At 33.7% G+C, this 22,769-nt stretch overlaps 1 protein-coding gene across 3 annotated transcripts in view; it reads left to right on the top strand.

Moving 5' to 3' along the window:
* Positions 1-22,769, top strand: part of TAX1BP1 (Tax1 binding protein 1) — a 120,455-nt gene that overhangs the window by 85,661 nt on the left and 12,025 nt on the right. The window contains exons 14-16 of one of the 3 annotated variants that reach the window (XM_077120979.1): positions 450-521; positions 17,104-17,257; positions 17,654-17,802. In XM_077120979.1, the coding sequence (XP_076977094.1) occupies positions 450-521; positions 17,104-17,257; positions 17,654-17,802 (375 nt within the window). Of the gene's footprint in view, positions 1-449; positions 522-17,103; positions 17,288-17,653; positions 17,803-22,769 lie in introns of all 3 variants that reach the window. The other 2 variants (XM_077120969.1, XM_077120988.1) reach the window with 2 other exon arrangements.

The following is a 22,769-nucleotide window of genomic DNA, read 5'->3' as shown; positions in this document are numbered from 1 at the left end:
CATGGTCTATCAATTAAAAAGGCAAAATTGGAACATGAGAAAGAAAGAGAGGCAGGGGTTAATTTTTGTGATTTATTCATGTGATAATGGTAGTTGAAGGCATGAAAGAAAGTTTTGAGTTTTCAGAGAGAATGTAGAGAAGCCAAAGAAGAAACTTCAGAGAATGCCTATATTTGTAATTGGGAGGAAGAAGAGGACATAAAAAAGGTCATGAGAGGATTGAAGTGGTGGTACAATTTCACATTAACCAGGGGACGAGTCCTAAGAGTTAGGGAAGCAGTAAGTAATGGCAAACAATGTGGAGGAGTCAAAAGAATAAAAACTAAAGAACACACTTGAATTTGACAATAGGAATTGTTGTGGTCAGATGGTGTAAACTGGATCTTAAAGCCTGAGGAGAGAGTAGATAATGAAAAAAATTAATGAAAATTTCTTTTTTTTATTCATAGTTTCAGTTGGCAGAGAAGGACAAAGAAATAAATGGTCTAACTTCACATTTGGAAAACCTCTCCAAGGAGAAGGTATTGTACAACATACTTGAAAAAAAAATGTATCATATGACACCATGAGTGATACAGCTGCATGAGAACACACATTTGATAACATTAATTTTTTTAAGTAATTGAATAAAGACTGAAACAAATGTTAAAACTCTTAAGTGAAAAATGTTTTTAGTTAAATAATATTTTTAAATATTTTGCTTTAGAATATGAAAAACACAAATTTTTAAGAATTATTAATTTGGTCTTTGTTAGATAATTTGTAGTTTATAAAAACAAATTTTACACTGTTCAAAATTAGGAAAACTGAAATTTAAAAAAACTATATGTAATGTGCTTATCTTGTTTCCTTTTGGAAAGCATTTTTAAAGTATTGAATGACTTAATGTATAATCTAACATTTAGAACATTCATCTGGAATGTAAAAGATGCCATTGTACAGCATTTCTTGAAGTGTGGTCTATGAACCCTTGGGGGTCCCTGCAAAATTGAAACTATTTTTGTAATCATACTACGGCATCATTTCCTCTTTTCCTACCATGTCACATTTGCACTGCTTGTAACAAAGCAACAGTAGGAAAACTTGCTTGTGTCTTTCTTAATGTGAATCAAGGTGGTGGCACCGTACTGTATTAGCAGTTATAGTATTCATCTTGACCACTTGCTTGTATCTTAAAAAAAAAAAAAGAAAGAAAGCAGTTTCGTTTAAGATGATAAAGCAGTGAAGTGTTTTGATTTTATTGAAGTTTGGATGCTTGGAAACACATCTTTTTTAATATTCTGTACAATGAAATGGGTAATACCACTAAAACACTTCTGCTAACAGATGAAGTTCAGCAGTTATTTTAAGGTAAAGCCCCTTGTGTGATTACATTGTGAGCTGAACGAGCTGTTGAGCTGAACTAGCTGTTTTTTCATGAAATACCATTTTTGCTTTGAGAAGTGGCTAAGATAAAACTTGGTTATTCAGACTTGGGTGTTGGGTTCTTAGAAGTATTCTTAAAAATAAAAGAAGTGAGTCTGTCACTTCAAGGAAGATGTTTGAGAGTATTTGTTGCCAATGATAAAAGTCAGGTTTCAAGCAAAAAAGTAGAATTTTGGAAAATGTGTATGTCCTTTATCAGCTTGATGCTTCCTAGTGGTTACAGACTTTTCTAATTAAATGGGTGGTTAAGATTGTGATTTTTTTTTACAGTGTTTAGTGAAATGTGTTAACATTTGGAAGATCTTAATAACTCAGTGAACCAAAAATATTTTCTAAATGACCAATGCATGCTGTTAGAAAATCATGCATGGAAACTGCTCAAAGTGCAAGATAGTCATCAAGGTTGGATGAGATTACTATGATAGTTATAAAATTCTGAGTTTCTCTTTTTAACTCCACGCTTCTTCTACATTTGTCACTTGGCATTCTATAAAAGTGAGAACTGTCCTTTTCCTTTATTTATGTATGCATTTAAAAAATATTTATATGGAAGTGTCTGTGTCTGTCTGTCTGTCTATCCATCTACAACTATCTGCCTTCCTGAGAGCCATCAGTGTGAATTCTTGTTAGTCAGTGGGTTACAGTCTATTACTGTTCTTACTTAATTTAATGTGTACGATGTCCCAAATTTGGTCAGTTGGGAACACCTTCAGACTGCTTCCTGATATATACCCCAACTTAAAAGGATATTGTTGTTGTTGATTTTTGGAGTAATTATTTTCTTTCCTACACTACAGGATGTTCTTAATTCATCTTATGCCTTTAACTCAACCTTGGTGTTGGCCTTTTCATTAAGATGCCCTGTTCCAACTCTGGAATTGATTGTTTCTCTGAGGAGTCCTGATTCCTCATTAGTGGAGAATGGTATTTTTAAAAGAAATGAAAATCTGGCCCTGGGTGTATACATTGTTACTGGTGCTTATTACTCCAAGGCCCATTCATTGGATGGTGCTAAGAAGCATATTTTAAATACCGAGACCTAATTCAACTCTACAGGTTTCTTTTTTTTGTCTTCTCCAATTTGTATTTGTATCCTCCTTCTACCACACTGAGAATCCAGGCACTCAACAATATTAACTCATTACTTGCTAAATCCAATATTATACATAAAACAATCTCAGAATTGCTATAGCCACATCATTATGAGAAAGAAACGTACTAGGAAGAGAGCTTGAGATTTTTTTGTAGTTCCTTTTTGTCCCCTAGACTGAAGAGTAAATTATCAATATTCTGTGTTCATATGTTACTTGCATTAATTGTTCTTCCTCCCATGTTGAGGTGTTACTTTCATTAGTTTGTTTTCCCTCCCACCCCTTTCTCTCTTCCTTTCAATGTAGTCATGTTATTCATTTGAATTACGTCTGTTTTTGTTTGTTTGTTTTGGATTTTTCCTTATCCTTGTTGGTTTAACTTTATTTTTTGAATATTATACCATTAACAGGTTTCTCCAAAATCGAAATTATACAAAAAGATATAGTTAAATAAATTTTACTCTCTCTCTTATTCTTTCCATTCCATTTCTTCCTCTCCTCCCCAATCTGGTTTATGCTTTGTGTTTCTTTTGCAGAAATAAGCATGTATATGTTATCTTATTTCCATTGTTTTTTTCCTGAAAAGTTAGCCCACTTTTTTACTTAACGTATCTTGAAAATCATTCCATAGCAGTTCATAGAGAATGTCTACAGTCTCTTTTTTTTTATATAACAATTGCATGGTACTTCATTGTGTGTACATACCATATTTTACTTAGCCAAATTCCTTTATTTGGGTATTTAGGGAGTTTCTAATATTTTGTGAATTGTACTGCAATGAATAATCTTATTCATTTATATTTTCCTGTTCCTGATGTTTGGGGCACTGCCTTCAGAGTAAATTTCTAGAAGAGGGATTGCTGGGTTAAAGGGATAAATGCACCTGTAGTTTTGCTAGATATTGCCAAATTCCCTTTTGCGGGGTTCTACCATTTTGCATACCCACCAGCAGTATGTGAGAAGTGGACCTTCTTCCCCAGATAATCAGGCTTTCTAATTTTTGCCAATGTGATGGATAAAAATGGCATTGTAATGCAGTTTTAATTTGCATATCTTACTTTAAGTGAAATTAAGCATCCTTATATCTTTTTTGTGTGTGAGTTGTATATTATTTCTTTGGCCCATTAGTTTTTAAGATGTTTGGCCTTTTATCCTAGTTCTTTACTGTGATGTATTAGAAAGTATTTTCTCCCAATTTGTCATTTATACTTTGATTATGCTTATAGAGCTTTTACCATGCAGAAGTTCTTTATTTTTGTTTAGTCTGCAATATGTCTGGACCATCAGCAGCAGCAGCATTTGGGGACTTGTTTGAAATTCACATTCTTGGGTCCCACCCCAAACCTGCTGAATCAAAAACTCTGGGGGTGTTGACCGGAAATAAGTCTTTTCACAGGCACTCCAGATAATTCTCATGTATGCCCAAGTTTGAGACAGAATAATATATAAAAAGCATTTTTTCGTGATACTGTGGTTATAGAGAGTTCACTTGTGTTATATTCTAATAACTTGTTTGTGTAGATTCATTTTCTTAGATTTAGATCATCTAGCCATTTGGAATTTATTATTGGGGTATAAGATAAGGAATGGATTTAAATTTCTCTCTTTCTAAATAGATTTTTATCCATTTGTTTAGCCCATGTATTAGAATATCCATTTTTACTCCAGTAATTTGAGATACCACTTTCATCAAGTAAAAGATTTCTGTAGGTAGTTGGATCTGTGTTTGTACACTCTGTTCTCTTCCACTGGCCTGCCTAATCACATGCAATTACCACATTGTTTTAAATTATAGAGACTTTGTGTGTTTTAATCTTTGATAGAGTTATTCCCTTCTCAAAGCACTTATTTTCAATGTTTTCCTGGACTTTCTTGCACAATTTTTCCATTCAAGTTTTCCAGCTCCAGAAAAGAATTGTTGGTATTTTTATTGAGATTGCATTTAATTTATAAATTAATTTAGGTAGGACCAACATCATAATAATATTGTTACCTCTTAACAGAGAGCAGGGGATGAAGGATGTCTTTCCAATTCTTCAAGTCTGCTCTTTTGTTTTTCAGGAATGTTTTTAATAGCTTTCTTCAAATGAGTTTGTAACAGTTCTTAAGTTTATTCCTAAGTGTTTTTGTTGCTGCTTTTTTAAATGGTTTTTTTTTTGCATGGGCAGGCATCAGAAATTGAACCGGGTCTATGGGATGGCAGGCGAGAATTCTGCCTGCTGAGCTACCATGGCCCGCCCCATCCCCTGCCTTTTTAATCCTAGATTATATTTTATACGGTATGAGCTCCAGACCCCTTAATTCTCATTAAGTAAAAGGCATTTGCCTTTTAGATCCTGTAGAAAGTAAAAAGTGGAGTTAGAAAACCAAAATTGCAGTAGTACTGGCATTATGTTTACATATGTTTTTACCTTTTTCTTTTATTTCTTTATGTAGTTTCTGTTGTCTATTGTCCTTTCAACCTGAAGGCTCCTGAATTTTTGATAAATTTTAATTTTATATCAAATTCAAATTGAAAATAGTTCAGTCAGTTTTCAGGTATTCTTTATCACTTTCAGCATTGTTTACATTTTGCCTCATTTGCTCTTTTATTCCCCCTGGCACCCCATATATGCATTTTTCTTGAACCATTTGAATGTAAGTATAAGTTGAAGACACTGTGGCCTATTATGTCCTAAGAACAACGACAATCTTTTATATAACCATATTATAGTCACTAAATTCAGGAAATTTAAACCATATATAATCTTACCTAATCCATATTCCATATTCATATTTTATCCTTATGCTTTATACTTTGCTTATCCTTTATAGCTCTTTTCTTCCTCGTCTAGAATCCAATCCATGATTGTGCATTACATTTATTTTAAAATTTTTAATTTACTTTAATCTGGAACAATTTGAAAGTCTTTCTTTCACTTTCTTAACCTTGACATTTTTTGAAGAGTATAAGCCAGTTATTTTGTATAATATCTAATTTTGGTGGTTTGATGTTTCATCATGAGAGTTAGGCTGTATGTTTTAGGGAGGAATAATACAGAATTTATATTTCCTCATTGTTAGTGATACTAACTTTGGTAACTTTGTCAGAATAGTGTCTGTCATATTTTGCTGATATAAAATTTAAATTTTCCACTTGGAATTAATAAGTAATTTGCAGGGAGATAATTTTGTGATCATGTAAATATCCTCTTCCTCATCAGACTTTCGCCCAATAGTTTTAGCATCCATTGATGATCTTCTAACACCATTGTTCCTTCTATATTGGCTAGTTGAAATTTTTTCTGTAAGAAAGCTTTTACTATTCCCCCATTTATTTACATCAGTGTAGACTCATGGATACCTATTGTAATCAATTTGTTATATTCCATTACTATCATCATTTTGACACTTGGATGGTCTTAGACTTGACTGAGAGCCCCTTCAAACTGGCACATTTATCCTTTTATTATGTTTTCATTATTCTTTGAAAACTGATTCTTTTGTGGTGAAAAAAGGTATGCCATGTTGATTCCTGCCTCAACCTGGAATCAGATTTTTCTCCAGGGAGTCCTTTTCCTTTTAATGGAGAATGGAGTTTAGAAACCAGAATCTGGGCATTAGGTATACCCTCATTGCTTCTAAGCCCTCTCTCAGTGGACAGAGTTAGAAAATACATAAATGTGAGTCTTATGCACGCACACACACACAGTATATTAAAAACCATGCGTAATAACTGATATCTCCAATTCTCATCCCAGCATTACAGCATAAATTCTAGTCTTCTCCCTTCCCATGTTGTATTCCTTTCTCTAATAGGTAGGAATCAGGTCTCTTATCCTGTTTATTTACTCAAGCATTGAGTGCACAGATGTAGTTTCAGAATTGCTAGTGCATACCACAGTGAAAAAAGCAAATCTAATAATTAGAGTCTGACATTTATTTACAGTTTGTGAGTGTTGAGGATGGAGTAGGGGAGGGAGCCATAAAATTACTCATTTGTCCCATGGTCTTCTGGTAGCATTTGCCAATTTCTGTAGTGTACTGTGGTCAGTTTCAAGCTACTAACCAGTTGATCTGCAAATTTCCTAAGAAAAGAATGAGGTGATATGAATGTGATTCTTGCACTTGTTTGTTTTCAATGTCTTGGAGTGCGTTGTAGTTTTTACGTGTATAGTTCATTGGCTTTAGAAATTCAGTTGTCTAATTTTAACTAAACCAACATTCACAAAATGACAAATGAGTTGAAAAGATTCCTGCAAAGAAATTGTAAATTAAAGATAATTAAGATAACAGGTGCTGGGCGATGCAATGGTGGCTCAGTGGCAGAATTCTTGCCTGCCATACTGGAGACCCAGGTTTGATTCCCGGTGCCTGCCCATGCAAAAAATAAATAAATAAAATAAATAAATAAAATAAATAAATAAATAAATGAAATAAAAGATAACAGGTGCTCAAATGAAGGGCAAGAAAATGATCTTTTGTTTTCAGGTTGCATTTGTCAGGTGTATTGCAAAATTAAACTGATGACCAAATCAGATCTGACAAGATGATGGCCAAAAAAAAAAAAAAAAAACAAAAAAACCTAAATGCTTAAGACAACTTTTTGAGTATGAATTTACATTCACTATTGTTAATAAGAAACCTTGTTCAGAGTGTGTTTTCTGCGTTGAGATTTTAGCTGATAGTAGGAAGAAACAATTATAATATTTTAGAGTCCTTGATCTACTGTAACATTCTGAATTTCATACATGATAGTGAAAGATAAATAGTCCTGCAATATTAAAAACATTTGTGCCTTCTGTGGCGGGATATAAATGATTGAAATAACACATGGAAAATAGTGTAGTGACTATATTCATTAATTACATTGATGTGTAACAAATTACCTGAAAACTTAATGGCTTAAAACAACATTTGTTTACTTAGTTTCTGTGAGTCAGCAATCCAGGCTGGCTTAGCTAGGTCCTCTAGCTTTGGATCTCTCAATGGGTTGTAATCTACCATTTCGGTTGCAGTCACCTGAAATGGTTGTTGCCAGAGGTTATCCCACAGGTCTTTACCATGTGATCCTCTCATAAATTTCCCTGTTCTGAAATTTCAGATGAATGAAATCATATAATGTGGTCTTTTGTGTCTGGCTTCTTTCAGTTAGAATGAGATTTAAAATGTTCATTCATGTTGTAGCATGTGTATCAATGCTTTGTGCGTTTTTATGGCTGGATAATATTCTGTTGTATTAATCTACAGCATTTTATCTGTTTGTCACTTGATGGATATTTGTGTTGTTTTTACCTTTTGGTAAGAATGAATAATGCTATAATGCTGGGCGGGCCATGGTGGCTCAGCAGGTAGAGTTCTCGCCTGCCATGCCCGAGGACCCAGGTTCGATTCCCAGTGCCTGCCCATGTTAAAAAAAAAAAAAATGCTGCTATAAAGTTTTTACACATGCTTTTGTATGGACATACATTTTCATATACCTAGGAGTGGAATTGTTGGGTTATGTAGGAACCCTTTTAACAGATTTCTTTTTAAGGAAGTAAATTTACTTGATCTCTGCCTTCAAGGAAGCGCGAGACTTACTTCTGTTTGAAAGAAATCTGTGCCCTAAGAAATAGATTATTGAAAATATTACCATTGCTATATGATTTTGCTGCTGAAAGCAATGAAAGTATCTTTAAAACCGAGAATTCCAATGGTTTTGAACTAATTTTTTAAAAAATTAAAGTCCAACATCTTCTGAATTATTCCTAAGAATAGACTGTTTTTCAGGAAACATGGACATTTACTAGCCATATTTCAATCTTTTATAATTGGTTGATGAGAGTGAAAAACAGAATTTAGTAAATGTAGAAACTAATGCACTTTTTTCATGAATATCTAATATAATATTTTTATGAGCTATATTTTCCAGCTATTAAAACCAATTATTAAAAGAAAGGGAACTAAAACCAGATCTTTAAAAATACTTATTGACATGGTAAATATTATGTAATTTATATATAAGTAAACACAATATATCTGTATTGCTCAAATTTTTAAATAGTGACATTTGGAGGCTACTAATCAAGGCCACCATCATCTCTACTCTGAACTATATTGTATTAGTTTCCTAACAGGCCTTCCTGCTCTGTTCTTCACTCAGCTAAAAGATTTCTTCAAATAGCAAGCAGGATAATTTTTAAAAATGTAAAGCTGATCGTGAAACTCCCTTTCTTCAAATTCCTTAGTAACTCTCCCACTGTACTTAGATAAAACCCAAAATTCTTAACATAGCATCTGATATTTTGTATCATCTGGCTTCCAGACTTTTCTAGTCTCATCTCAAACCAGTTTCCTGTTTCACTAATCCATTAGTGTTTGACCTAACTCAGTAGTTCTCAAAACTTGAGATTGTGTCAGAATCACTTGCAGAGTTTGTTAAAACACAAACTCTTGGGCCACATCCTCCAAGTCTCTGATTTAGAAGGTCCAGACTGGGGCCTGAGATTTGCGTTTCTAACAAGTTTCCCAGTACTGCTAACCTGGGAACCACATTAGAACTGTCTGATCACTCAGGCCTCAACAACTCACCAATTGCTTTCTTATCTCAGTGTCATGGTTCATTCCTTTTGCCAGGAATACTCTTCCTCACCATTCTTTATTATTCTGTTAAACTTTTTTCCCCCCAAAATTCGAACATGTATGAGAGAGTTAATTATATAACGAACTCCATGTACTCTTCACCCAGCATTAACGTTTGTTTAGTTCATAGCCAATTTTATTTTATTTAAATCTCCCACAATTCACCCCACTGACATGTTTTCAAGTGTTTCTCAGACTTCCTATTATTTACCTCTAAATATTTTATTCCTGTCACTTTTGGCTAATCTTTCCAGTCTCAAATTAAATGACTTTTTTGAGAAAGGTACCCTTATTAAACTCACACATAGGGCCTGTACTTCTATTTCATAGCACTTATAATGTATAATCATCTTTATTTCTGTGCGTTTTTGTTTAGCGTCTGTCTCCTCTGTCTGATGATGACAGAGAGTATGCCTGTTTTATTCACCCCACTATTCATAGCCTCTACTACAGTGCCTGATGATTGAAGTTGAATGACTAAACAAACTAAAAGGACAAACTTAATCTTTAGCATTTGCTATAACCACAATTAGTAAAAGAATGTGCTTGCACCAGCAGCTTTGTTGTCATTTAACACCCCTACCCTACACCTCCACAATTAGGGTATTAGGTCTGTTTTGTTTACCACTGAAACTTAGATCCAAACACAGTGCCTGGATTGTAGCAAGTGATCAGTAAGTATTAATTGAGTGAATAAATCACATGTGTTACTCAGCTGAGCTGTTCTGTTTGGATTGTGTTTGTTTTGAGTCGCTTCAGTGGAATAAATTGATTCCTAATAATTTGATCCTCATAGCAACATTTTGACTTTTTTTTTTTTTTTTACATAATATTTACATTCTTTCCACATGAGGAAACTGTGGCTTAAAAAAGAGAAGCAATTTGCCCAAAGTCGCATGATGGCCTTGGGAACTAAATCCAGGTTTTTGAGTGCATATGCATTCTTACTATTATTTTCTGATTTAACCTGTCTACCAGTATTTCACACAACTACCAGATATTCACATGACTTGCTCCCTCGCCTCTTTTGTATCTTGATATAAATGTTATTTTTTATTGAGACCGTTCCTGGCTGATCTATTTAAAATTGCAACCCCTCCCAGTACGCTTTATGCCTCTTACAACTTTTCTTCTGCATAGCATTTATGACCATCTAACAAAATACATATTTTACTATTTTATTATCTGTCTTCACCTCTAGAATGCAAGGCCCACGACAGCAGGGATTTTTGTTTCTTATTTACTCCTGAATCTCCAATACCTAGAACGTTGACACGTGCAGATGTTCAGTAAATATTTGTTGAACGAATAAGTGAATAAACAGAATAACTTGTAACTTTTTTTTTATAACTAACTCCCTAGTATTTAAAATATATAATTTGGTTTTGGAAATAATTTTTAGTAGTATGAAGTAATTTGGTTTATTTCTAAAGATTAAAAACCCTACTGATTTCAGTTTATTTAGAAAGTTGATATCGTAAAGTGTTTATTTTTTCATATCACTCTAAAACTGCGATTTGGAGTTATATATTGTTTTATCTTTATGCTATTTAAAATATTCTGCATTAGAAATTTGCAAAGAGAAGAGTAAAGAAAATTATTTTTAAAGCAAAAGAAACATAACAAATAATGATAAATATTTTGGCAAATACTTTAACTATTGCCAGAGAAAATTAAAACTATTTAAAATGTTAACTTCAGACATTCTTGCATGTTGACAAAATAATCTAACTATAGATTTTTCTGAATCATTTCATATTTCCACATCATCTATTTTCCATCTGAAACTGGAAATATATATATTTAAATGAATGATAATGGAAGGTGTTTCTAATGAAATGCTATCCCACTGGCATGGATGATTATGTAATGATGATCCAGGAGAGCTGATTTTGTTAAAGTCATGTATAGTATTACCATTGTTTCCTTTTTCTGCAGAACTTTGAGGGTGTAGTATGAAATGAATATATCTGTGATTTTTATTGGTGATAAAGTTATTGGTATTGCTGAAAGGGTAAATGTTTTTATAATTGTATATAAGACCTTGAACAACTTGTTCACATAGTTTTGTTTTAAGTAATTCAAAACATTAATGTCTGTTCTCCTTTATTCTCACAGTTTCCCCATGTGGCAGATAAAAGGAATGTTATTTCTCATATTTAAAAGTGGGAGTACCAGAGACACCCTTAACTTGTCAAGTAATTTGTAGAACCAGGCTATTGAGAGCCACATTGGGCCCTGAAGAAGAAAAAAGAATTAGGCACTCTCGCAAAGGCAACCAGTTAATAAACTTTTGTGCCCTGGAGCTGATACTAAAATTAGAGAATTACTACTGACAAAATCTGTTTCTTAAATTGTGGTTGCTTTTTCTTTTAGGAAGAGTGTAAACCAGTGGTTAGTATTATTTTGCTTAGGTAACAGTCACATTTTATGTTATGCATGTATTTGTAGGTAGGGGAAAGATCCTTCAGGAACTTTTGACCATTTTTTGTATGAAGGACCTTTGGACAGTTTGGTGAGATCTATTTTCAGCGTAATGACTTTGAATGCTTAAAACAACATATTTAGAATTATAAAAGAAACCAATTTGTTTTTAAAATATTAAAACAAATTTGTTGTAACTGTAGCATATATGTGCTCATATATTAAAATATTAAATAAGATTGAATAGCATGCCTGATCATTACCATACTTTCTCAAAGTAGTAATCAATATAAAGGATGTTTTGAGATGTAAGCGATGACTGTAATGTGAAATGAATGTATCTATGATTTCTGTTGGTGACAAAGTTGCAGGTGCTGCCACTGTTACTATTGTTTTTCTTTGACTTACATTCATAATGGAAGAAAATGCTAAATTTCAATTAAAAGCGAAAATATGTAAATTTCTTTATCTGGCTAAATTCATGGAGTTCCTTAATTATAAACATGAACTTTTATTTGGGAGGGGTACATCTTTGAGTGTAAATTTAAGAAACCTGCTATCTTGTTAATGTCCCTATTGTCTGTCTTTCCCCCTCTACTCTCTTTTAGTTTCCCTCATGAGGAATCAAAGTGGCTGTTGCTGCTCTTGTTCTTACCCTGTATCCTCTTTGTAGAGGGTTTATTGTATCTTTGATGGTAGAAAGAGGAATATTAAATAAGAGTACTCTTTATTAAGTTGGCACTCTCTACAGAGTTACTTTACTGCTGGATACATAATCCTTTGGTGCAGTCCTTGACTCCATGTAAATAGTTTATAGTTTGCTTACTGAAGATTTAATCATATTCCTCTTAAATTAGTTTTCTTAAACTTTTATAAAGGTATTTTACCTTCTTTGATTCTTTCAGTCCTTTTGCGCCCTTTTTCTGTTGAGTCATCCTTTGAATATTTCTTGAATTTGACCTCCTTTTTTCTCTGTTCACATTGTCATTTTCACAATTCGTAGTTGCTGCAGCAGCACCTCTGGGATTTTTGAGTCAAAAATCCTTAACTTGTCCAGTAATTTGTAGAACAAGACTATTGAGTGCCTGCTATTTTCTAAACACATCCCTCATTTCTCAATAGTCTTCCGAGGATTGGAGAGAATAAGTTCCTCAGGGTTACTATTGCTAGAGTTGATGATTAAATCCAGGCTAGTCTGACTCCAGTCCACCATACTGCCTCCTCCTTACTTATTTACTTCCAGTTTCTAGTTATATCCAATATATTTTTGCCAGAATAATCTGATTAAGGAACTGTAAAAGGCCTGTTGTAGTAAGCTCTGTGACATAGATTTGATACATCTGGCCTCCTACCAACCTCCAGCTGCATCTCCTATTCTTGATATGCATCCTGTGTTTAGCTGTGATGCTGGAGAGCTCTGGAAGTTTTTGGAGAAGTGGCAGCCTTGACCAAGGGCTGACACTATGAAAGTTCTTGACTCAGCCCCAGGAAAGAATTCAAACTTTAATGCATAACGAAAGTACATGCTTGAAGAGGGTGAGCACAGGTGTTCTCCAAAGGAGGAGAGGCCCTCTAAAGTTGGGTATTTTATAAGGACTTAAAAGAGCCCTTCTTCATTTGGTTATGTTAATAAGGGATTAATGAGCTGCAGTTTTCATTGGCTGTTTTCACACAGGCAGTAACCTGTGTGAGGGCTAGATATACAGAGTGCACACACCAAAAAGAATTTTTTGTTAGGCTTAGGGTCACTTCCCCTGCCCTTCTTCCCTATTTAATCCACTTCACAGCCATATTACCTGCTGCTTGCCATCCCAAAACATATTCTTGTGTCTTCTGTATTCTTCATCTTTCTTTTCTCTATCCAAAGCTTTTTGGTACCCTGACGGACGTCCTTTAAAATCTAGCACAAACAGCTGTTCTGTATGAGGAAGCTTTGGTATATTGTTTCCAAACTGTTTCCATTTTAGTGCGTTGCATTTTTAAATTCCTCTCTCTGACAGCCCACCTATCACAACTAATTGTAATTTTTTATTTAGAGTTCTTTCTTCTGTTAGATGAAATTCCTTGCAAAGAAATTCATGTGAAAGTCTTTGTATCTCCATTTCCTAGTATAGTAAGTGCCTGCTGTATCATAGATAACATCCTACTGAATATCTTGAATGACTGTTGTAAAACAGACTGATTTGCTTAGGAAGAACTTTTAATTTCCACATCTCTTCTCAAATCTAAATTTCTTTGCAATGTCACAATGTTAATAAGTTCTGCTCTTGGTGACGATGACTTATTCTATTCTAAGGTCAGTTTCTTCATTTTAGAATCTTAAACAGGTAAAAATCCATTAACAGAGAGTCTTCATCTCTACTCCCAAAGGATGACAATCAGTAACACCAGTTGAATTTTATAGATTAAATTTTCACCCTTATATCCTTTCTTAAAAATATCTCTGGTTGATTAAAAAAAAAAAGCATCTTTATAGAGATGCAATTTATGTTTAAGAAAATCACCCATCTTATATGAAATGGGGATTTGAGGAGATATACTCCTTTACACTCAAGCTGTAGAACATTTCCTTCACTCCAAAGTTTGTTCATGCTCATGTGCAGTTAATCCCTTCCTTTTATCCCCATTCCCAAATAATTATCAGTCTTTCTATCACTATGTAACTTTTGCTTTTTCTAGCTTTTCAAAGAAATGGAATAATGCAGAATTTACCCATGCACTGGTTGATGGGCATTAATGTTTACCAATTGGTGGGCTTTTGGATTATTTCTGGTGTTCTCCTATTATAAATAATGCTGCTATGAACATTCTCATACAAGTTTTTTTGTGGACATATGTTTTCATTTTTCTTGAGTAGATACCTAGGAGTGGAATTGCTGGCTTATATGGTAAGTGTATGTTTTTAAGAAACAGCCCAATTGTTTTCCAAAGTGGCTGTACCATTTTTAGTTCCCACTAGCAGTGTATGAGCTATCCCGTTGTTCCATATCTTCATTACCACTTGGTATTGTCTTTTTAATTTTAGTCATCCTAGTGGGTGTTTATTGTTCTCTCATTGTGGTTTTAATTTTAATTTCCCTGATGACTAGTGATCTGAGCATCTTTTCATGTGCTTACAGGCCATTTGTATATATATTCCTTTGTGAATTGTCTGTTCAGATCTTTTACCTATTTTGGGGGGATGGGGGCTTTGTTGTCTTTGGTTATATTTGATTGTAAGAGTTACTTATATATTTTACATACAGTTCCTTTGTCAGATGTATTTTAAATATTTTCTCTTAATCTGTATTTTGCCTTTTCATTTTTAGAATATTTTCTTTTAAGGAGCAAAAGCTAAAATTTTGAAGTAGTCCAATTTATTACTATTAATTCTCTTGCTATTTGTGTCCTATCTTAAGAAATTTTTTCATAGCCCAACATTACAAAGATTTTCTCCTGTTTTTTTCTTCCGGAAGATTTATAAATTTAGATCTTACCTTTATATCTGTAGTCTATTTTAAGTAATTTTTAATTTGTATGTAATGATATGTAGTTGAAATTCATTTGCTTATATTTGCATAGAGATACCCAGTTTTTCAGCACCATTTGTTGGAAGGATCATCCTTTTCGTTCATTGATTACTTTTGCATCTTTGTTGAAAATCAATTAACTATATAAGTCTTGGTCTGTTTCTGGACTCTCTCTCCTGTTTTATTTATTTATGTCAGAGGTCACTGACATGGGCCTGCAAGCCAAATCCGGCCCATAGCCTGGTTTTTGTTTTTTTTTTCTTTTTTTATGGTGCATGGTCCATGGAAGGAACCCAGGTCTCCCACATGGAAGGCGGGCATTCTACCACTGAACCAACCATGCACCCATTAACCTGTTTTTTAAATAAAAGTTTTATTAGCACATATCCATGCCTGTTTGTTAACCTGATATCTTTGACTGGAGTGGCAGAAGCAGATTTGAGTAGTTGCAATAGAGACTGTAGGGCATCTGCCCTTTATGGAAAAAGTTTGCCTGCTCTTCATCTGCGTTTATCCTTGTTCTAGTACTATTACCTTGATTTCTGTAGCTTTATAAATCTTAGAGTCAGGTGTTCTAACTCCTCCACCCTTTGTTTGCTTTTTAAAAATGAACTATTCTTGGACCTTTGCATTTCTATATACATTTTAGAATCAATTAATTTATTCAGAAACCTGCTAGGGTTTTATTAATTGCATTGAATTTATAAATCAGTTTGAGGAGAAATAATTAAAAATATTGTTTTCTAATCCATGAGCATGGTGTACCTCTCCACTTGTTTAGGCTGTATCTTTAACTTCTTAGCACTGTTTCATTGTTTTTAGTGTACTGGCCTTGCATATCTTTAAAAAATTTATTCCTAAATATTTTATTTACTGCTACTGTAAATGGAATGTATTAAAACTTAATTTTTCCATTGTTCTGATTTAAAGAAATAAAATGTTTTGTATATTGAATTTGTTTTTTGCAGCCTTACTAAGTTCACACATTTTCCTAGCTTTTATAAATTCTTTAGGATTTTCTACATATGTGATCATATTTTGTGTAATAAAGACAGTTTTACTTCTTCATTTCTCAAATGTCTTCCTTAATCTTAATGTGGTCTTAATTAATAGGCTAGAATCTCTAGTCCAATGTTGAATAGAAGTGGTGATAGCAGACACCCTTGCATTGTTACTGATCTTAAGTAGAATCATTTGTCTTTCACCATTAATAAGGGTAGCTGAGGCTATTTGTAGATGCCCTTTAACAGGTTAAGGAAGTTCCTTTTTTATTTGTGGTTTACTGATATTTTAAGAGAAATCATGAATGACGTTGACTTTTGTAAAATGTTTCTTCTACATCTTCTAAAATGATCCTACAGTTTTTCTCCTTTTTTCTATTAACATGGTGAAATTATATTAGTTGATTTTTGGAAGTTCAACTGACTTTGCATTTTATGATAATCCCACCAGGTCATTATGTATTCTTCTTTTTTAACATGTTTGGATTTGATTTGCTAACATGTTAAGGATTTTTTGCATCAAAATTCATAGAGATGTTGGTCTTTAGTTTTCTTATGATGTCTTTGTTTGCTTTTGGTATCAGAATACCAAAAAGCAAACTCATTTTACTGTCTTGTAAAATGAGTTAGGAAGTGTTTCTTCTTCTCTTTCCTAAAAGAGCTTTTGCAGAATTGGTAATTTTTTTAAAATTTCTTAAACGTTTGTTGGAATTTATGAATGAAGCATCTAGTTATTTTAAAAATTTTGTTTTATTAATAGCCAAAGTTGTAAGACATTCACAGTGTCCCCTAAATTAACTCAATAAAAAGTGTACTTTCTTGGCACAAATACATTTGAAAATACATTGGCTTTATCCTACTTTCTGATTTTGTTATATTTGTGGAAAGGGCATTTATGAGAAGTTGAGAGCCAGCCTTTCTAACTGTGTACTGGAAACGTACTAGGGAAGTAATTTTATCATTATATATTATGGCTGAATGTTTAATGCTACCATTCTTCTAAAATATTTGATTGCTTTCTCTATTCACCTTTGTTTTTGCTAATTTTAGGAACTTAAACAGAGTCTAGAAAATCATGCAGAAAGGAAATTGGAAAGTCAGAATTCCCAGAATCCTCAGCAGGTCTCACAGTATCTTACCACATGCTCAGAGCAAAGTAGTCATGTTCCTGCAATGCCAAATCAACCACCAGTTCTGCAATATGGTAATCCTTATGCAACACATGAAATTCGAGGTAGTTAATAAAATATTTTTGGTTTGGATAATTCAATCTGGAATTTTCTTGTTTATTTTTTAGTGGGATTAGAGAACTGCTGGTACAGTCAGCGCTAATAGAAATATTACCTGTTTGCATAATATGAAGTTTTAATATTTAACACTATAACTGGCGTCATCCAGAAATGATGCTCCATAATCAGTAGTCTTTTGCTTATTGCCTGTAGTTCTCAGTTTTTAAAATCACTTGAGTTAAAAATGTAAACTTCTGCTTTTTTATGTGCCAAATCGTTTTCTTTATATCCTGTTCATTCTCTCTGTACTTAGAAATGCTAATTTTAATATCCTGTTTCTGGTACTATTCTTCCAAAAATTTTTATTTCAGATGGAGCAGATGGTGCCTTTTACCCAGATGAAATCCAAAGGCCACCTGTTAGAATACCCTCATGGGGGCTGGGAGACAATGTTGTCTGCAGCCAGCCTGCTCGAAACCTTAGTCGGCCTGATGGTTTAGAAGATCCTGAGGATAGCAAAGTAAATTAAGTTTCCATTTTCTGAGCCTGTCCCTTTTATTTTTTGATCCATGTAGATAATTAAAAGTATGTGTTGGGGAGGGGGGGACCATGTGTATTTGTGTGTGCACATGATTGCTTGCTTACTTGATTTTTGAAAAATCGTGCTTGTATTTACATTTGAAAAACAAGACATTGATATGCTTCAGAGTTAACACTTCAATATTTGTACTAAAGTAAAGTAATTAAGTTCAGAGAATGATTCCAGAATATTGTCGTTATCACATAGTTTAATCTTAATTACCACTAAGTAATTTACTATATTCTTTTGAATAGAGATATACTAGACTGGAGTAAGCAAAGAGTTAATAACAGTATGACTCTTCATTATCCATCTTTTCATTTTAGCATTTCTAACCTAACCTACTTGCATTTTTAAGTGGGCTCATGATTAGCCTGAAAAAGAAAGAAAGTATATGTATCATATAAATTCTTTTTCCAAAAACATTCTTTTAGATATCTTCAGTGTTTATGTAGCATTTCTTATTTACAATACTGATGATAATTGAATCAGTTTGTGTAGGATGTCATTTAAGAGATTTCTCGACTATTTAATAAATATGTACTTTTCCTTATGGCATCTCTTTTTGGGTTTCCTGTGCATCAAAGTGAAATTTTTAAAAGAAATGCTTTATTTTGCTCTTTGCAAGTACAGTGGTATCATGACCTGTTTCTCATTTAAATCTAGTTTGCTACATTTAATTGCTATTAACCTTTGCAGAAACTTATCAGTGTTCAGACAGGCATGATTTTAGCCCTAGTGCTCAACATCCATAATGGAGAAAAATGTATTTCTCTCGCCTGCCTTTTGGCCTCCTATGTCCATTACTGGGAATAATTAGGAAAACTGTCAGAGCTTTTGTAGCCTGTTTAAGGTCTAGAGTATCATCTTACTGCTTTTTCACACCTTTACCTCACATTTTGCATATTTAATCTGATCATTCTTGGCACAGATGTTACACGTGACAAGCTTTTCTCTTCTGTAGTCATCTGTTTCAGTTTAATTAGCAGAATATTCTTTCTGATCTGTGTACTTTGCCCTTCTGCAAACCCATGAGAGGTAGTGTTAGACTTGTGTTCATTTGCTGACATGCTTAGATTTGGTAATGAGATGGAATGACTCTCAATATTGCATACCTTGGGTAATTGTGTTCTGCCATCAGAAGATATTTCACAGACAGAAACTAATTTTTATGTACATTCAGAACTTTTTTAAAATTTTTGTCATTACAACAACAAAAATCGTTGCAAATGAAATATTTTTCTATGTAATTTTAGCTTGAATATGGAAAGCAAATTTGAGTTTACCTGTTCCTTTTCTGTTTTGCTTCCCTGGGAGTGATTAACTGCATAGAACCCAGCATATGAGTCATTGTTAAGGCAGCTTGCTTTCAGCCTGCTCCAGTGCCTACACGAGCCTTCTGCACCAGAAGCTGTATCATATTAAGAGCCTTTTTAACTCCTTTTAACCTCTTAAGGACAATAGCAATAATTGCAACATCTAATTATGATGATAGTGATGGTAGGGAATACCTTTATAGTTCTGTTTGCCAGCAAATGCTAAACTCTTTAGATATGTTGACTCATTTGTTCCTCTTAGTAGTCCTATGAGATACTGTTTTCTCTGTTTTGTAGTGGACGAAACAGACACAGGGAGTTTAGTGTTCCCAAAATCACACAGCTGTAAGAGTAGAGTCAGGATTTGAGTCTCATCAGATTGACTCTAGAAGCTATGGACAACCAATATCAGATACACTAAGTCAGAGGTTCCCAAACTTTCGTAGTTCATGGCACCCTTTAGTGTCTCAGTAATTTTTTCATAGCATCTCTAAGCCTAAAGAAATACCTAATGCTTACTTTTAATAAGTGTTCATGTCCTAGCAACTTTAATAGCCACTTGAAAAACTAATACACAGAAATTGAAAGGAAAACTAATATTTTTGTTTTGTTCATAAATTATTAGTTACTAATGTGATGTGTATATCTTTTGGCTCCTGTACAGCTTTTCAGACCTTGGAATCCAACAAGCCACCCTCATTTCCCGTTTCATAATGATTTCCACACGGCACTTACTTTGTATTGTAGCAACTGCTTCTCAAAGATATGATGTCATTTGAAAGGAAGGTAGCATTATCTAATGTTGAAACTGTTAGGTGTTTTGAGCTAGTTGTTTACCTGATATCTGGCAAATGTTGAGTATTTCTGTGTTTCTATAGGAAATTAAAAATACTAGCGTGGGCCTTGTGGCTCAGCAGGCAGAGTTCTCACCTGCCAAGCCGGAGACCCAGGTTCGATTCCCGGTGCCTGCCCATGCAAAAAAGAAAAAAAAAAAGATCCTATGATACCCCTGTGAATTTGCTGTTGCCCTTGGGCACCCTGATCAAGTTTTAAGAACTATAGAAAAGCCCTTGCTTTTAGAAAGGCATAATCCCTGGCCCACTTCAGAACTACGGAGAATCAGATTGCATTTTGACAAAGTCCTTGTTAATATTTGGGAGGTACTGGTCTAAACATTCTAACCCCATTGCTCAAGGCTTGGATACTTTCTGTTCCTGAGCACACATCCCGGATGCCTTCCAGTTATTTTCATGCCTTTTTTTTTTTTTTTTTGCATGGGCAGGCACTGGGAATTGAACCCAGGTCTCAGGCATGGCAGGCGAGAATTCTGCCACTAAGCCACCGTTGCACTGCCCTGTTTTCATGCCTTTTATTCAATGTTTTCCATATACCTAGAGTGATTTTATTCCTTCTTTTCCCTCTCCTTTATCTCTGAAGTACTGAGACTTAACACGTTCTACTAATGTGTGTCTGTTTACAACTTTCCATATGAATCTTTACCGTGGACTCCAAAAACTGAAGACAAACAATTTTTGCTGGTATGATTTTTTTTTTTCTGGTACTTTTTCAGATTTTTTTTCTCAGAATGATTTGTGATTCTCAAGGCGTCTTTGACCCCAAATTGTTCAGGACCACTACTCAAGGCATATTTCCCATTTGTTGTGGTGCATCATTTGAGTTTGCATTCCTCAAATTTTGCCATTTTTCATAAGATGTCTTATCTTTAAAATGTTATTATTTTGAATATAACCAGTGTATTTTCTGTTTATAAAAGTACACATAATTACAGTCGGTTCTTTTTGACAGGATGACAAAATAATTCAGTGAGGAAAGAATAGTCTCTTAAACAAATAGTGCTGGGGCAATTGGATATCCACATGCAAAAGATGAGGCTAGACCCCAATTCTCACTGTACACCAAAATTAACCCAAATTGGTTTAATGACCTAAATATAAGAGCTAAAACTGTAAAATTATTAGAAGGAAACATAGGGGTAAATCTTCCTGACCTTGGATAAGCCATGGTTTGTTGGGTAAGTACAAACAACAAAGGAAATAAATAGATAAATTGGACTTCATCAAACAGTTTAAATAAATTATTTGCTATTATATTTTTATTTATTTTTTATACATGTTTATTTCTAACTGGAACTTGGTGGCTCTTAATGCTGAATTTTTCCTTTTCTGTATCAGATAGTATGATACCTTTTATATAGTAGTGATTGTTTAGATATTTCTGATTATTTTAAAGATAAACTTTTGTTTTTAATTTCTGCCTACTACATTATTTGAAATTCAGATCATCTTAAAAATTGACCTTTTTTGGTAACAGCTTTATAGAGATATAATTCACATGCCATAAAATTCACCCATTTACAGTATATGATTCAGCTGTTTAGTATATTGATAAGAGATGTGCCGCTATCACCACCATCAATTTTGGAATATTTTTATTACTTAAAAGCAAAACAAACAAAACAAACCACCACGTACCCTTTAGCCACCATGCCATTCCCATTCCCAGTGCCTCCCCCACCCCACTCTGGCCTAGTAGGCAACCCTTAGTCTATTTTCTGTCTCTGTGGAATTTGCCTATTCTGAATAGTCATATAAATGGAATCATACACTGTGTGGTCTTTGAGGACTTGCTTCTTATACTTCTCATCTTTTCAGAGTTCATGCATGTTGTAGTATGTACCAAATGTAACAATTCTTCATTCCTTTTTATGGCTGAATAATATTCCATTGTCTGGATACACCACATTTTGTCTGTTCATCAGTTGATAGACCCATGGTTTCCTCCCCACTTTTTGGCTACTATGAAGAATACCACTATGAACTTTTGAGTATAAGTTTTTGTGTGGACGTAGGTTTTCATTTCTCTTTGATAGTATACCTAGGAATGCAGTTGGTGGCTTTTGTATGGTAACTGTATGTTTAATCTTTTGAGAAATTGCCAGATTGTTTACTAAAGCATCTTTACCATTTTATATTCCCAGTAGCATTATAGGGTTCCAATTTTTCTACATTATTGCCAATACTTTTTGTTATCTGACTTTTTTGGTATACTGTATGCTGGAGTCACATTTCATTATTTTTCCATGTGAGTATCCCATTATTGCAGCACCATTTGTTGAATTTTTTTTTGTTATTTTTTTCTTTGTTTTGCTAATTTGTTGTTTTTTGGGAAGTGCATGGACCAGGAATTGAACCCAGGTCTCTACCACATGGCAGGCTAGGATTCTACCACTGAACTACTCTTGCACCCCGTTATCTGTTTTGATAACTGTCATCCTCTCAGTGTAAAATGGTATTTTATTGTGGTTTGATTTCCATTTCCTTGATGGCTAACGATATTCAGCATCTTTTCATTTTCTTAGTGAACATTAATATCTTCTTTGTATGTCACCTCATAGCTTTCGTCTATTTTTAAATTGCTTTGTATCTTATTGATTGTAATGAGTTCTTCATATATTCTAAATATGTCTTCATCAGATATCTGATTTGCAAATATTTCCCCCTATTCTGTAGATTGTCTTTTTACTTTTTTTTTTTTTTTTATGCACCAGAACACTGTATTTTGAATAATATA

The sequence above is a fragment of the Tamandua tetradactyla genome, chromosome 1 (genome assembly GCF_023851605.1).
Source record: "Tamandua tetradactyla isolate mTamTet1 chromosome 1, mTamTet1.pri, whole genome shotgun sequence".
Lineage (NCBI taxonomy): Eukaryota > Metazoa > Chordata > Mammalia > Pilosa > Myrmecophagidae > Tamandua > Tamandua tetradactyla.
The sequence above is the reverse complement of the archived record's forward strand: the minus strand, read 5'-3'. Positions and strand labels throughout refer to the sequence as shown.